Source organism: Meles meles, chromosome 13 (genome assembly GCF_922984935.1).
Source record: "Meles meles chromosome 13, mMelMel3.1 paternal haplotype, whole genome shotgun sequence".
NCBI lineage: Eukaryota > Metazoa > Chordata > Mammalia > Carnivora > Mustelidae > Meles > Meles meles.
In genome coordinates this window covers 72,475,490-72,493,361 of record NC_060078.1, presented here as the reverse complement: position 1 = coordinate 72,493,361, position 17,872 = coordinate 72,475,490, and the positions used below count along the sequence as shown (strand labels likewise).

The following is a 17,872-nucleotide window of genomic DNA, read 5'->3' as shown; positions in this document are numbered from 1 at the left end:
TAAAGCTGCCACCCATGTGATTTCTCATGTCATCCAATCATGCAAAGGATAATCTCTATTATGCCAACAGCAAATGAATGATTTATTTTATAATATTGGCACTGTGTTCCCAAAAGCTTGTAAAATAAAAGCTCAAGTAAATTAAAACTTATGGAACAAACTGAAAGTATTTTTAAATAAGCAATACACTTCATTCTAAGAAAATGAAAGGTAACAGGATTTTTAATGTCTGATACAGGCACAGTCCCCTACTTCTTTGAAGTTAATATTTTCATACTAAGAATTTGAGAAAAGCAATCTCTAAAGAGGTAATAAAATTTCTACAAAACAAACTTACATGCACAATGACAAAAATTAACTATGTATATACTGAGTTCATATATTCTCAAATCAGTCCCATGTAGTAAGTAGCTACTACCACTGATATAACCGTTTATAAATTTGGACAACAATAAAATAAGAAATTTAATATAGTCTTATTACCAAAATAATCCAATAGATTATGAACATTTGAAAAAAAACTTACTTCAGGACCATTTGAAAAGAACTGTAGTTAAAAGTATATCCACCAATCACCCACATAAATTTCCCATGTAAAACTGCTTTATGGGAAGCCCGACCTACAGAAGGACTGAAGGGTTTAACATTTGGCAAAATCCAGTAAGACTCAGTAGAAGGAACATTCAAAGAACAATCAGGACCTATTAAAAAAAAAATCAAACACAATGCATTAAACAAAGACCTTAGGTTATAGAAATAGAATATATGGATTAAGAAAATTTAGGAATTCAATGCTCATGATATTTATAAATGCAATATACATAAAATGTTCTAAAATATAACTTATAGGAAAATTTCTAAGACCAAAAATGATGCCTACCGGGCAAAAAATTCATATACCCAACCAGACATAAATACCACAACCTGAAAAAAAATCATTTAAGTAATACGAAATATTTACTTTAGTACGTTACTAGAATGCTACTGGAATATTAGACTGCAAATCAATGTACGCAAATCCTCGTTTGGTCTCTGACAGCAAATGTGACCTTGAGCAAGTCTGTCTCTCCCATCATCAACCTTTCATTTAGAAAACAGAAATAACAATTGATCCCCTAAAGTTTACTATAATTTTTTAAAAGACAGTGGAAATGAAAGCATTTATAAATTATAAACTATTAAACAAATATGAAACCAAAAATTATATTTTTCTTAGTATCACTATATTAAGAACAACCAAAATTGGTATTAGTAGAGAGGGTTATTATCCTCAAACAGAAAAAATTATTATGCATAATAAAATAAAAAGCATTAATAAGTGCAGGATAACTTAAATAACTTTAAGTTAAAAACACTGCCTTTACCTACCCATCATTCAAGTTACTCATGAGACTTGGTTTCCTCCTCTGTAAAATATAGGAGACTAGCCTAGATCAGGTTTCTCAAACTTAACTAATTGAAGGAATGTGCCTAAGAGAAAAATATATTTCACCAAACTTAAGGTTCATAAATTATTTTAATTCTAAGGAAACTAAAATACACTGAAATAAAACTAGATATAAATTCCTTATGTTTGAAGTACTTTTATAAATATAAAACCAACAAAAATTTATAAATTGTATATAAACTTTTAAAACCAGTAAAATTAATGTTTACTTAATATGATGGTAATACTATTTTGCTCAAAGTAAATCATTGGTCCCAAGTTGAAAATGATATTACTACAGTGCCTTTTTAACATACTTCAGCATACCTATATTATCTTGACATAATTCTCCCATCACTTTTCTTTCCTTTACCTTTAATAAATAGTTTAAATTCAGTAATATGCCATATTATCATTTGAACTTCACTTATCACAAAAGCATAAAACACCTCAGGAATATTCTTTTTAGCCTATAGTAAGTAACATCACTTGGTCTCAAATCCATAGCAAACAGGAATGCTAACATTGCAACCAAGTGACATTTTTACTCAATTATGAAATCAATCACTTGGCTTAAATTTGTTAATACCAAAAAGTTTTAGATTATCTTGAATCACAAAATTTTAAAATATCCGAACAGACTCTGATGTGAGAGACATTAACCCGTACAGTTTCCATTTATTTATGTGTTCACTCACCCATGCACTCACTCATTCATCTTCAAAGTCCTTTTCAATGGTGGCATGCTATATTTTTCAGGTACAAACTAGTTAACATTCTATCTTATCTCTTTGATAACAGCATAATTCTTTAAATCAGATACAGAAAATGTTACTATTTCTGAGTGAGAAGACTACAAACTATTCCTTCGTAACTGAAGAAACTTAAAGAACATACTGCTGTCAAAAATATTTTTTAATTCCAATTCTAAATCACTTAGAATTCATTCAATTCAAGTTGGCAAACAACAACCCATAAGCAAACTCCAGCCCACTATCTGTTTTCGAAAACAAGGTTTTATTAGAACACAGCGTTCTCGTTCAAGTACGACCGGTGACTGCTTCTGCACGAGTACAGTTGAATACCTGCAATACCGACTGTGTGGCCTACAAAGACAAACTCACAGAACAGTTCACCAATCTCTAAGTAAACTGACGAGAAATGAGATCATATGGACGTTATATATAAGTAATATATTCATTGGTATGAATTTTTGTATCTTGTTCTCTTAAATAGGAAATGTAGATTTATTTTAAATCATGTAAGTCAGGAATAATAAAGCAAATTGGGTAAAATGTTAACAACAGGTGAATCTGGGGGTAAAGGGCGCTTGGATAGGCTTTGTACTATTCTTACTTCTGAAATTTTTTCATAAATTTAAAACTTTCTAAGTAAAAACTTAAAAAGAGTCTACCACCTAAAGGCACAGAGTTGGGAGCAGTCAAATAATACCTGGGTATTATTTGACAAAGAGCTTGACAGAGAATTAACAGCACATAAAGCTCTTGAGAGTCAGAACCATATTTAAAGCGTAATATGTTTATGAAATCTGTGCTAAAGCAAAATATTTCAGAGCAGGTTTGTGGTAGGCTATATAAAGCCCCCCGCCCCAAAGAAGTCTAGGTCCTAATCACTGGAACCTGTGAATGTTACCTTATCTGGCAAAAGGAACTTTGAAGATGCGACTAAATTAGGAATCCAGCTCAGGAGTTTATCCTGGATTATCCAGGCAGGCTCTGAATGTAATTACAAGTTTCCTTAACAAGAGAGGGAGATCTGAATACAGAAGAAGAAAGCAATATGACCACTGAAGTGAGCTGTAGTGTAAGCTGTAATAGTGGAGGAAGGGAAAACTAGGAACTGCAGCTTTAGAAGCAGGAAAAGTCAAGGATCTAGAAAAGATCTAGAGCCTCCAGGAGTGTGACCTTGCAAGCCCTGAGGTTTTTAGACCAGTGAAACTGACTTCACACTTCTTATCTCAGATAGTAAGAGATTAATAAATGTGTATTGTTTTAAGACATCAGGTTTATGGTAATTCATTATAGCAGTTATAAGAAACTAACATGTATAACTAAATTTATTACTTAATTTATTTAAATATTGTTATTTAATACAGAAAAACAAGATTCTAGAGGTTTTTAAAATTTTACTCAATAATCTAAGAAATCTGATTTTCTACACAAAATAGGAGTTAAAATTTTTTTTATCTTTGTTACTACCATATCTTACTTCCGGCAATTATTAGAAGAAATGTCTATAGTCAAACTCTATAGATTGTCTTTATTTTGTTCTAAATTAGGAAGTTTATAAATAGAATGAGATTTATGAATATGGCTTAAAAGTTTAAGGAAAACTAGATACCTTAATTTGTAGCATGCTGTGTTCTATAACTAAAATAATTAAAAACATCATTTTATAGGGTGCCTGAGTGGCTCAGTGAGTTAAGCATCTGACTTTGGCTCAAGTCATGATATCAGGTCCTAGGATCAAGTTGCACATCAGAGTCCCTGCTCAGCAGACAATCTACTTGTCACTCACCCCCTGCTCATTCTCTCTCTCAAATAAGTAAGTGAAATCTTTTTTAAAAAATGCAATTTTATAAACAACATTAATTTAAAACATAACTACAAAGAATACACTATACACAAAGGCTTCATCATTCATTAAAAATCTAATATTGATATCTACATTTAAGGCCCTCAAAGACTCCCTTTTTAGTTTTTTTTAGAGGGTGGGGAAGAGGCACGGGGAGAGGAAGAGAGAGAATCTTAAGCAGGCTCCACTCTGGGCAGGGCTCAATCTCAGGACCCTGAGATCATGACCTGAGCCAAATTTAAGAGTCGGATGCTTAACTAACTGAGCCATCTAGGTACCCCAAGACTCCCTTTTTATAAAAATATGTCCATGAGGGACGCCTGGGTGGCTCAGTGGGTTAAAGCCTCTGCTTTCGTCTCACGTCATGGTTCCAGGGACCTGGGATCGAGCCCCGTGTCGGACTCTCCACTCAGCAGGGAGTCTGCTTCCCTTCCTCTCTCTCTGCCTGCCTCTCTGCCTACTTGTGATCTCAGTCAAATAAATAAATAAAATCTTTAATATATATATATCTCCATGAAAAGTCCTCTATCTACCACTTCCTAATGTGGCCCCTTATACAGCCCCTCTGCATTAACTCTCCCTGCACAACTTCTATCTCCTCAAGGGACAGCAGACCTCAGTTGTCTTAACAAGATGTAATAAACTAATTCACATTACAGTGGGGATTTCATAAAGATTTAATACGCTACATTTTCCACAGGTTGTGCATCATTTATAATCCAAAGAGCATAAATGAATTTCTAATGCTGTAACTTTGGAGATTAGTAAAGGTTGTTGAGATATTTTTGAAGGGAAAATGCCATTCTACACAAAATCATAGAGAGTAGAATTACACTCTGATCTCTCCCAAATGTGTATCTCTAGTCCCACAATCCCTCTTGAATTCCAGGTTCAAAGACAGATGACCTATATGACATCTCCACCAGCTGGATGTCTAATAATAATCTCAAACTCAACATGTCCAAAACTAAAATCTTAACTCTTCCCTTTCAAATCTGCTCCCTCACTAGTGTTCACCATCTCAGTAATTGGCACTTCCACTCACCTCACTGCTCAGGACAAAGACCATGGGGCTATTCCTGAGCTCTCTCTTTCACCCACATTCCATATCCAATCCATCAACAAATCCTGGACTGCCATTCATTAGGTATGCAGGCGTATAGCCTTTCTGATCATTAAAATATGGAAAGGTTTCAATTGAAGCAGATGCTGCCTCAAGCCCCTGGCCTACCCTCCCAGTTCCCCTGGCCCCTTCCTGAGATGATCCAAGCCTCTCCAGTCAACAACTAAAGGCATGATACCTGGCACAGCATGGCTCCTCCAGGATCTAGCTCCAGTCCTAAGGCCAGCATCCATTTTGACTGGCTGGTGTCTGAGTGTCTGTACCCTACCGATGACAAACATCTTTAAATTCTGTCATTTCTACTAGACACCAACCACTAATTCTTTCCTTTACAGCTACCATCCTAGTCCTAGCCACCTATTTGGAACTATTTGGAACAAGAGTCTCCAAAAACTGGTTTCCTTATTTCCATTCTGGTTCCCTTCTCATCACATTCTACTCTCCACAATGCAACCAGAGTGATTAAAAATATGAATTCACTCCTATTCAAAATCCTTCAGTGGTTTCCCATCACACTTCAAACAAAATGAAAAATTCCTAACATAGCCCAACACCTATGAGTGGTCTCAGTATATACTTACTGAATGAATGAATAAAAATAACCTTAGAGCTATAAAAGATCAAAAGTATGAGCTATGAAGTAAACCAAGATTTCCAACTTACTAGATACGAAACCTTGGGCAAGTTACTTCTTCAAGCTCCTTTACAGTAATCCTCCTTTTTTTTTTAAGATTACTTATTTATTTGACAGAGAAAAAGAGAGCCAGAAAGGGACCCAAGCAGGGGGAGAGAGAGCGGGAGAACCAGGCTTCCTGCTGAGCGGGGAGGCCCATGCAAGGCTCAATCCCAGGACCCTGGGATCATGACCTGAGCTGAAGACAGATGCTTAACTTAAAGACTGAGCACCCAGGTGTCCCAATAATCCTATTCTTATTATTAAGTCATTCCCCTCATTTTATATATAAGAAAACTAAGTATATTTGAGGCAATCTATGTTAATAAAGCCTAGTGTCATTAGATATTACAAATAGACATGTCAAAGAAAAAAGGAAAATTACAAGTAAAAAAATTCCTATAATCCCAAGCGGCACCTGGATGGCTAAGTCGGTTAGGAAACTGATCTTGATTTTGGCTCAGATCATGATCTCAGGGTAGTGAGATCAGCCCTACATCAGGCTCCACACTGGGCAGGAAGTCTGCTTGAGATTTTCCCTCTGCCTTCCCCACATCAATCTCACTCACTCCCTCTCAAAAAAAAAAAAAAAAAAAAGTCCTATAATAGCAGGGAAATCAAATTGAGAAAAAAATGCAAAGATAAAACCTAGAATAAAGAAAGAACTGCAAAATATTTAAAGTTCTTCCAAAGTAATTCCAGACCACTAAATTACACTCCAAAGTGTTGTATTTTGCGCTGGAAAAACTGGACAAGTTTTTCTAAAGGAATCTATCTCTGATTTTATAATGGAAATCAATACAAAAAAATCTATTTATATAACAAATGAAATTTATAAAACAACTTAGCTTCCATATGAAGATAAAAATTTAAAGTTTTCAGATGAGTGAAACAGCAATTCCCCAAAGGTCCAAAAATTATTAATAGATTTAAATACAAATTTTCGATGTTACTAGAAAACCTGTAATTGCTACGTACAAAGATACAGAAAGGAAAACCTGCAAGTAAAATTCAATCTCCCCCAAAAAGGAGGGAGATTAATTGTTCCTTAGTAATTAATAACTTAACAGCAGGCTTTGATTTCTAAAAACAAGAATTACTCTGAGTGGAGTTTCTCTGTATCCTTTAAAGTAAGAAAAGAAACCAAAAAATTATGCAGTCATGTAAGGGATTTTCAGGGGAAAAATTAATTTTTCTCTAGAATTTTGGACTTCCTAATATAGTTTTAGCTCATACTTTTAATTTATATTTAATCTAAGTCATGATGAAAATTATTAAGGTGGTATAGACTTAAAGGGCCAAATTATATTTATTTGCTTTTTTTCAGTTCTCAATTAAAAACGCTAAATTAATGCTAACTTTGTACCAAATGCAGATTGTTAAGCTAAATTTCTATCAATACATCTATGTTGCAAATATCACTTTTAGTATTTTAAATAAAGCTAATAACAGAAATATAAAATACATACACATATATATATGAACAGAAATATAAAATACATACACATATATATATGAACTCTAATAGTATAGAGGGCACTATAGTACAGAATACCACTATACTCTGGTATAGTGTATCAGCTAGATTTCTTTGGTTGTAAGCCACAGAAACTAATTTCGGCTACTTTAAGGGAAAAAAATGGGAATTACTGGAGAAATTCAGAGAACTTCAAAATGAGGCTAAAAAATCAAGTTTAGAACAGGCAACTATCTGGATTTATCATCCCATCACTACTTTAACTAAATGAAAGGCAATTTCCCAAAAGGAAGTTGGATTGCTAACAGAAAAGGAAAAAATATGCTGAGAAGGGAGATTTTAAGAGAGGTGTATGTAATTTATTATAATCATTCCAGAAATAATTTTATGATTTAGTATGTATACTGAATCTGAAGTTCTCCAAATAAAAAGCAAAACAAGTTAACAAAAGTATAAGTCATCTTCTAACAGCACTGAAAAATCTGATTTTGTTTCAGTATCCAAAGTATTCTAAACATTTTCTAGCCCCACTAAACCGATCTCCAAAGACCAGGCATGAATTTTCGCGTATTGTGAATGTTCACAGCTGTTTTGACAGTATTTTAATTTTATAGAACAATGAGTTGTGTGAATGGTTATCATTATACTGTTCTGTTCCAGGATTATTTGGTTCTCTCAGTTTAGGTCAATGATACAATTATAATATAGACAGGAACTGTCCTGTTGGCAAAGAAAAGTGTTTTCTAACATATTATTTTGAGTCATGGAAGGATTAAAACAAAGCTTTATGGACTTTGGTTCTGATTAGTTGAAAATAATTAACATAGAGTTAGTTAGGACTGAGAGCAGGATTTGTTTATTCTAATTCTCTAAGTCAGAGACATTAATACAAGAGCTTGTTTCAGCATAAGGTAAGCTTCTCTAAGGAGGGAAGTTACTCGTCTCACACAATATCCCGTGAATTGTATTGTGACTCGGAACTCAGTCTGTTCCACTCTCTCTCTACACTTACTTTCCTGGTGATCTCATTTGATTTCATGGCTGAAGTACCACCAATAGTTTCCAATTTAATATTTTTAAGACCCAAATTTATAGCTACAGTACAGACGTCCTCCACTAAACCCCAACTGTCTGTTCAACAACTCCACTTAGATGTCTAAAAGACATTTCAAACTTCACATACCAAAGTCAAACTAATTTTCCTCCTAAACTCTTCTTCGTATCCATTGGTAACTCTACCTTACCTCTGTGTTCTAAAAAATCTTAGTCATTTTGACTCTTTTCTTTCCCTCACCCTTTCCCATATGCAATGCATCAGCAAATCTTATTAACCCTGCCTTTTAAGTTCCATTTAGCACTCAAGCCACTCTTACCACTCCACTGCCTGCCCACACTACTATCACCTCTCATCTGGGTAATAATTACAGCAGTAACCTCTTAACTGGCACTATGCCTTCAGTATTCTCAATTAGAAGCCAACAGAAACCTTTTAAAACTAAGTCAGATTAGATCAATCTTCTGCTCAAAATTTTTCAGTGGTTCCCCATTTCACTTAGGGTGAAAATCAAAATCATTACAGTTGTCCCCAATGCTAAGGCTTAGCTGAACTGGCTCCATTCTTCACATACCTCCATCACTCCAATAACCCTTAAACCGCACATCTCCAATCCCCTCCCCTGTTCTGTAACTTCTCTGAGCTCCTATCTGACTAATCTTCCATTAGTAATTCAGTTTCAGGCACACTAGCCTTTTAGCTGGTCCTTAAACACAAAGGGCATGTTTCTACTTAGGGCTTTTGTACTGACTGTTCCAACTGCCTAAAATATTCTTCTCCTAAGGATATAGCCAATTCCCTCACATGTACCAAGTCCTTGCACAAACGTCACCTTCTCAGTAAGGCCTAAACTGACCCCTCTATTTTAAATTGTAACTCCCATCCCCATATCTACCCTTCTTTCTCAGCTCTACTTTATTTTTCCACGGCACTTATCCCTTTCTAATATACTATACTTATAACGTGTATATTATGTTCATTGTCTGTGATCTGTCTCCCAGTTTAATGTAAGTAAGCTACATAGAGATCCTTGACTTCTTTGTTCCACGATGTATCCGAAAGGCATAGAATAGTGACTAAAACTTAGCAGATGCTCAAAAAATTCTGCTACATAAATACATAAATTTTGCTATATATACACACTCACAGACCCACACACACATTCTCAATGCTACCTTTAAACAGTCAATTTTTCAAGTAGGTTAGGAATAAAAACTTAATTTTACTGACTTGCAAAAAGTCAGATCTGCTGATTTTACTAGTGGGAAGAATGACGAAAAGAAAAGAATTTAATTTAGTACATTACCTGTCATTAAAGTTAAATAAAGTAGAGGGACAATGTTATTATTATTATTATTAAATATAAAAAGGAAAGGTAATTTATCCAGTGAATTTTTTCAAAATACAACCTATACTCTGATGCGTACTTACATACTAAAGTAATTAAGCATGTCCTAGTATGTCACATGGCTAGCGCAAGAAAAAAACACTTCAAGATAAAATATTCATGAGTTTAAATTAAAACGTTTTATATTTTTCTAAAACAAACAAAATATCAAGTTTTTACAACTTTAATGAAGGCAGAGGTTAAGTGTATGTTCTGGTAGTCAATACTGCCACCTACTGGCAAATGTTAAAATCTGAAACCAAAGGATTGCAATGACTGGAAAACAAAGAATCCAAGAACCACATGCTCAAATTCAGTTGTTTTTCTCAGTATTTAAAGTCATTTTTTATAAATTAAGTACATTAAATAATTTATTATAGTACTCATCTTCTGAAACATTTATACTTGAATGTCTATATATCATTAAACTAATCTTACTCATTTATTCAACTCCAGAAACTAATATTGCACTGTATGTTAACTAAGTAAAAATAAATTTAAAAAATAATAATAAATTCCCTCAGCAACAACAAAAAACTTGAATGCCTACTACACGTCAAGCACTATAATATGTACTAGGGACACAAACATGATCAAAACATAATCATTCTTCATTTCATGGAGCTTTTACTCCAGTAGGAAAGAAAATTAAAAATCATACATACATAAATGTGTTAAGTGCTATAAATTAAAAAGGTAGGGTCCTAGGAAAGCATACAACAGGAGAATCCAACCTGGTCTTAGAATATTAATGGGGTAAGGTTTTCCTGGTTGAAATTCAGAAATAAGAAAGGCCGTGAAATACTAAAGGACAAGAGGCATGAAAGAAACTGAAATAAGTTCAAATAAAGTATGAGTTTAAATAAAGAATCAGAGGCTCTATATAAAACTATCAAATTCTCTGATTTGTATATGTAAGATATTATCTTTTAACCAATAATTTAAAGGCTTAACACAACAAACTCCAATCTTTATATGAGAACCAAGTCTTAACTGAACTGAAATACTATAAACAAAGAATATCCTGAAGACATTTAAAAGGACTGAACAGTAGGATTAAGCAGGACATTCTGGAATAGGAAAGGAACAAGGAACATCACAGGAACAACTGTTAAATGGTTAGGTAATGGTCATGTATATAAAGACGGTGACCTATTTTTCATCTCTATAAAATAGGGGGAAATGTCTTGTGTAATGGATTAAGAAAAAGAAAATCAGACGTTGAAGCCTACGGGTTTATTTTTTTTTAACCTGTCTACTTCCACCATCTGTTCCACACTGCAAAGTTTTTTTCTGAGCAGACATCAGAGAACTACTCATACCAGTCCTTGTCAATTAAGGCAACAATCTACATTTTAAAATATTTTATTCGGGGGAGCCTGGGTGGCTCAGTTGGTTAAGCGACTGCCTTCGGCTCTGGTCATGATCCTGGAGTCCCGGGATCCAGTCCTACATCAGGCTCCCTGTTCCACAGGGAGTCTTCTTCTCCCTTTGAACTTCTCCGCTCTAATGCTCGCTCTCTCACTCTCTCTCAAATAAATAAATAAAATCTTTTTTAAAAAGTTTAAAAAATATTTTATTTGGATTTTGTATTTGTTTGAGAGACTCTAATCATATAAACCCTCTTCTTGTTTGGGAAAATCTCTCTTGTGTGAATTCTGCTCAGAAACAGGATCCCTTCCTACTACATGAATCAGAGAAGCTAAATTCTCTTGATGTATCTCTAGGCAGCCAAGGTATGAGTAGGACCTCAGCCAAGCAGATGCTACTAAGCAGGACTCTGAATCTTAACAAGTGATACAAAGTTGTAGGAAACATTCAGAATTCTCTCTAGCCATGCCTGAAGCATGTCGTATGCACAGCAAGGATGCCAGTGGGATCCCAGGGTCCAGTGGAGTGACACGAATATCCTAATCAAACATTCCTGTGGCTTCATCTTTCAGATAACTGTGAAGCTACCCACCTGTCTTTCTGTTGTACTTGACCAAGGTTCGTCTAGCCTTTCATCTCTCTTCAGAATTATTGGGGACCCTTCTGTATTAGTTAGGGTACAGGTTATGAGAACCAAAACTAAGCTGCTTAAATAAGCTAAAATTCAATTTCTCCCTAATGAAAAATTCCAAAAGCAAATGGGCAAGTAATATTGGTTACTAATGTTATTGTCATTTACCACCATTTGGAAAGATCTCAATGATCTAAAAGTTCCACACAGCACTTCCACTCATGTCCTGCTGACCTGAACTTAGTACTACAGCCACACCAGCTGCAAGGGAGGCTGAGAAATGTGGTATGCAGCTGGAAGGCCATGTGCTAAAAACAAGGGAAAAATGAATTCTGGGCAACAACAGTCTGTGCCATGCTTTCCAATAAGTGCCTTTTCTGCTCAGGTAAGCCAGAACTGCTTCTGCTTATAATCAAAGACTTCCAGCGATTCAGATTTTGTTTAATTTATGTAAAAGACAGAAACCTGGAGCCACTCTAATTAGAGAATTGATGGCCTGGGGGGAAGGGTAGAGATACTACAACTTGGATGCTGCTTTGAAATACATATGAACATAAACTCAATTTGTTGTATCATGATTTTGATGTCTTTTAAAAATTCTTCATCTAGGGGCGCCTGGGTGGCTCAGTGGGTTAAAGCCTCTGCCTTCGGCTCAGGTCATGATCCCAGGGTCCTGGGATCGAGCCCCGCATCGGGCTCTCTGCTCCGCAGGGAGCCTGCTTCCTCCTCTCTCTCTCTCTGCCTCTCTGCCTACTTGTGATCTCTGTCTGTCACATAAATAAATAAAATATTTAAAAAAAAAAATAAAAATTCTTCATCTGTCTTAATGTTTGGAAGCCATCTCTAAAGAAAATTACTTTTTAAAACTCCCTTTTCCCCTTCTGTGACTTATTAAGACTTAAATAATTCTATTAACTGAAAATCATCACAGAAGCAGATGAGCCCACAGAGGTCCCTACCCTTTAAATAATCTAATATGTATATATCATCTTTGACAACCATACATTATGACATAATTATACATTATACAACAAACCTGTATGCTTTTCAACATGCCTTTCTATAAATTTTTTTTAAGATTTTATTTATTTATTTGACAGAGATCACAAGTAGGCAGAGAGGTAGTCAGAGAGAGAGAGAGAGGGAGAAGTAGGCTCCCCGCTGAGCAGAGAGCCCGATGCGGGGCTTGATCCCAGGACCCCGAGATTATGACCCGAGCCGAAGGCAGAGGCTTAACCCACTGAGCCACCCAGGCACCTCTCAACATGCCTTTCCACAGGAGGAGGGGGGGCCAGTTAACATTGATAGCGCCATCTTCCATTAAAATAAATTCCTCTGTAATTTGGAAAAATTCCTCAAACAGTAAAAAGATGATAGCAAATGATTAAGGAAGAAAGAAGAAAAAGTTAAGGGAGGAAAAAGTATGGTGATGGGTAAGCAGAAATCTTTGAAGGTACCCACAAAAAACTAAATTAGAAAGAGGAACAGAAGCCAGGTGGGACAAGCACTATAGAAATGTTAGAAAGGGAATCTAAGACTTAACAAAGCTGGGCTCCCCTCCACACTTGTCCTCTTTAATAAAATCTCAGTTTCTAGAAAGCAATACTTCCTTTTTTCTGGTATATTAGCATAGACCCAACAGAGAAAGTAAAATGAACCAACATAAAAGGATAAAATATAATGGAGGTAGCAATAATCTTATTTTTAACCCAAAGAATCCAATTCCAAATAACACTTTACAAAAACGTGCCAGACTCAGTGGGTTAAAGCCTCTGCCTTCGGCTCAGGTCATGATCCCAGGGTCCTGGGATCGAGCCCCACATTGGGCTCTCTGCTCCGTGGGGAGCCTGCTTCCTCCTCTCTCTCTGCCTGCCTCTCTGCCTACTTGTGATTTCTCTCTGTCAAATAAATAAAATATTTAAAAAAAAAAAAAAACAAAAAAAAACAAAAAAAAAAAACGTGCCAGATTTTGAATATCATAGATTGCCTCCTCAGCTCTCATTTTTAAATATCTCAAGTTCTTTGATCATTCCCCAGATGTCCTAGAAACAAATTTCTCTCTCATTTCCCCCTTAATGATTCGTCCCCATTCTACGTATCTGAAATAGAAACATCATTTTCCCCCTAGCAGTTCTGGTAGTAATTCCAGCTACTTTAAGCTACACTTCCTTAAATACAAAACCAGGGATCAGGTCTGAAGCTCAAAGGAATCAATATGTATGTCATCTGTCATGAAAGAAGCATAATATCACTTTCACCAAACACCCTACCCTCAAAACATTCACATCAGCTCAGAGATCAACTCTTTATCTATTAAGAATAGTGGTATAAAAATGTGTCTGACTTCTGTACAACATTTTGGTTTATTTTAAAAAGTTGTATGTAAAATATAGATATATTTCTGTGGGTATAAATATGGGACTATTCATATTATCACTTTGCTTTAAAAGTGAACATGCCCAGTATTTACTACCCCATTTCCAATTTCTTATATGTAAGAGTCAGGAATTTCCTTTGTCTTAAGGCACTACTGACAAGAATAATAAAATGTGAAAGGTCAAACAAAAGCCAAAAAAACAAAAGATAACATTTGAGCTAGACTTTATAAAACCCCCAGAAAACAAAGCATTTTAAAGAAGGACTAGTTTAAAAAAAGAAAGAAAGAAAGAAAGATAAAAAAAGAACAGAGATGTTCACAGAGAACAGCATACAAATGGATTCTTCTTTTGCTCTCAAGACTGTTGAAATGAGATGGGAGACTGAGAGCCATTGAAGACCACTTTGAAAAACACTGTGTATAAGCTACACTTCTATTTCTCAGGCCTTAATTTCATTAAATGTAAATATATTCCTGATGTACCATTCTCTCCAAAGAAAAGGACAATATTTTAGTTTCAAGACTAAAATGAAAAAAAAAATGGTGTATTGAGGCACTGTTTAGGAGAAGAAAGATCACAAACTATTAAAATAACCACTTAATAAAATACATGCTCCTATAATTAAAGAACATAGAGAAATCTGTCTCTATCATAATCATGATAGGTAATCAAATTCATTTCAATAAGAAATCACTCATATTTTGTGTCAGAGCAACTAATTTTTTTAATGAGATATCATGGATTTAAGATGGGCATAATTTATACAAAGCCTAAGTTAATTCCTCTTAACAAGTACTCATCATGCTTAGTAACTTTTTTTTCTTAAAGTCATCTAAAGAATGATGACTACAACCATATGAGGAGCACTTCTCTTTGGTTTTTACTTAGGACCTACTGCTACTACTGCTACCCTGTACTGTAAACACATGATCTTGTGATTTTGGATTACTTATTTCTTGAGTCAAAACTGCCTCAATCAACAGGATTAGCATGCTGACACAAGGCAAGCTCTCGATATGTAAATACAATTAGCACAAAGTAGCTCCAAATAGGCAAGTATATGGATAACTAGATGTACCTCTTCACTTAATTCCACAATGACAAAATTTATGATTTTATAGCCAAATACTTAAGTAAGCTAAAACTCTTCAGTGTAGTCTAAAATTAATATTTAATCATAGATACTTATAAAAGCTGTTTAGCAATTCTTCCCCAGGAATCTTACTCTTGAAATAAGCAGCTGAAATCCTTAATACCAATCCTTAATGAAAAATTTTTAAGTACTTCAAAAAATAGTCTGTTCTTTTAAAAATAGCCACAAGAGGTCAGTCTTTCCTAAGAAAGAAAGTTAAAATCCTGCAGTACCATGGAAGACAAGCATTTTTGCAGTATACTATTACCCATTACAAGTCAAATTTGAAGGCAACCTGCATTAAATTCAGTCAAGTCATCAAATTTTTCAGGATTCAACCAAAAATTCCAGAATATCATACTGATCACACACCCACAATTTAGAAGATCACCAAGAAGCACTTGATTCTCAAAACAGGTGTACACACAACTCCAGTTGTGAAGAAACAAACATCCTAAGAAGTTGATTGTTCATCTGAAAATTCTAAAAATAAAATACATGAGATCTCGGTGTGCAAACTATAACAAAACAAATGAGTATAGAATTTCTTTTAATCTTATTAGATATATGAATCAATGTTTCAAAAGCCATCACACCACACATGCTTACCTTGCCAACTATCATTGCAGACGCACAATTTTTCTCCTGTTAGGTCGCAGTAACCATGATCGGGACTGCCACAATTGGCTTTACAATAAGGAATATCACAAGCTTCACCCTTCCAGTATTTATCACATTCACAGTACACTTGACTTGGAACAGAAATACTAGTTGTACACTTCCCATGACCAGAGCAATTGTTAGGACAAGAATTAATCCTGTAAAATATAATACATATAGATTCAAATTCAAAGTAATTAAAAAAGAATTTTGGTTGACATTTTGTAAACCTTATTTATCACTTTTATGTTGTATTTGATATGTTCTGTTTAACCCAATTTCACAATGTGACTTCAATTCTTTCCTCTGGACCCTTTTATACCTAATGCAATTCAGTTATTATTTATTTGCAATTGACTTTAATTCATTCAATGAGTTTACTTTGCTACCAAGGCTCCAAACTTCCAAGAACTACACACTCAACATTTTCAGGATATATACAGTTCCAAATACAATGTTTTGTAAAGCATTAAGTACTCAAACGTTTTGAATATACATTTTACAGAAAATAATTAAATTCATGAACACCTGAGATTAAATGAAAAGCTAAGATTTAACCTGGTTATATAATATTTACATAGCATGCTATCACCTATACACTGCCACGGAAGAATAGGGATGCTTACCACATTTTATTTTAAAGCCTTTTGGCCAATTACATTCTACTACATATTTATTCTTCCTTGCATACATACTTGAGATAAATAGATCCTATAACAACTTGCTGATTTTAAATTCTAATAGTCTGAAGATATTTAGAACATTTTACTCATGCAGGAAAATTCTCTAGTTATATTCTACATTCCTGAAGAAAAGGAAAAAAAGAAGTGTATCAAGTTCTGCTGTGGCCTTTCCCATGAAAGCACCTGGCTCCTTCACTTCATGGAAGTGAGACTTCCAGGCATGAAAATTTATATAAAGTATCAGACACATAATAGAGTCTTAACAAAAATTATTTTTCTTATTTTAGAGGAGACAGTGGTATATTCATTTACCTTATTTTAAGCCTTAATTTCCTCACTTGTAAAATGGGAAAAATACCCACTGGACAGAACAGTTGTAAAGAGAACCAAAGAACGTAGTGTACACAGAGTATCCAGCACAACCTCTGGAAAGCAGAAGGACTACCCAAACTTGGTTCACATGCCCATCTTCAAATACCTTCGAGCACAGGCACAGAAGACCCCTGTGATCCCACATGACTGCTGCTACAAGTTTCCCTAGTTTGTACTTGTTCATTTAATCCTTTCCCGACAATCTTACATTTCATGATTAATTGTCAACCCAACTTGCTACTGTAGTGTCCTGAGACTTAGAATACAAACTCAAACAGTACTTTGAGGCATATGATTAAGATTTTATGTCACGTAGGAAAAGATCTTATAATTTTGAAATTTAACACACTAGCCTGCTCCTCATATAAAAGACATTTATAAAAACAATCAATTATTTAAAGTCTTATAAGAATCATTATAATACAGAATTTAAAAAAAATACTTACGAATAAAAAATGTTGAAACCTGTTAGATTATATGCAGCATCACTAAAAAAATGTAACAGTGCATAGCCAGATGTTGTAACAACTTCAGGCACAGTTTCATTTCCCCGGATTTCAGGAACAATCAAACCACTGTAAGAGAGCAAAATTGAATGCAATATATATTAATACGCATCTGACTTCATCACATTAAAACTTACTCAAAAAATATTGTCAGCATCACTAAAAATCTGTAACAGAATAAGCAAATAGAAGGATAAGCCTAAAACAAGCTTCTCTCCATTTTTCACCCAATTAGCCCTCCTACTGCTGCCAATGGACAAAAGTTCATTCTCGTGTCACCACCCTCCTCTTCTTCCCTGACACCAGCTGGACCGCAGTGTCCACTTCCACCTTTATCCTCCTATCCATCCTGTTATAATACTACAAGGTGGTCTCTTGAGTCACGTGTAAACCTTCTCTTAAAG

At 34.8% G+C, this 17,872-nt stretch overlaps 1 protein-coding gene across 1 annotated transcript in view; it reads right to left on the bottom strand.

The window, feature by feature from the left end:
- Positions 1-17,872, bottom strand: part of ATRNL1 (attractin like 1) — an 836,623-nt gene that overhangs the window by 782,761 nt on the left and 35,990 nt on the right. Inside the window, exons 4-6 of the mRNA XM_046027294.1 lie at positions 17,409-17,537; positions 15,857-16,065; positions 527-701 (exon numbers count right to left, since the gene is read on the bottom strand). Of these exons, the coding sequence (XP_045883250.1) occupies positions 527-701; positions 15,857-16,065; positions 17,409-17,537 (513 nt within the window). The remainder of the gene's footprint in view (positions 1-526; positions 702-15,856; positions 16,066-17,408; positions 17,538-17,872) is intronic.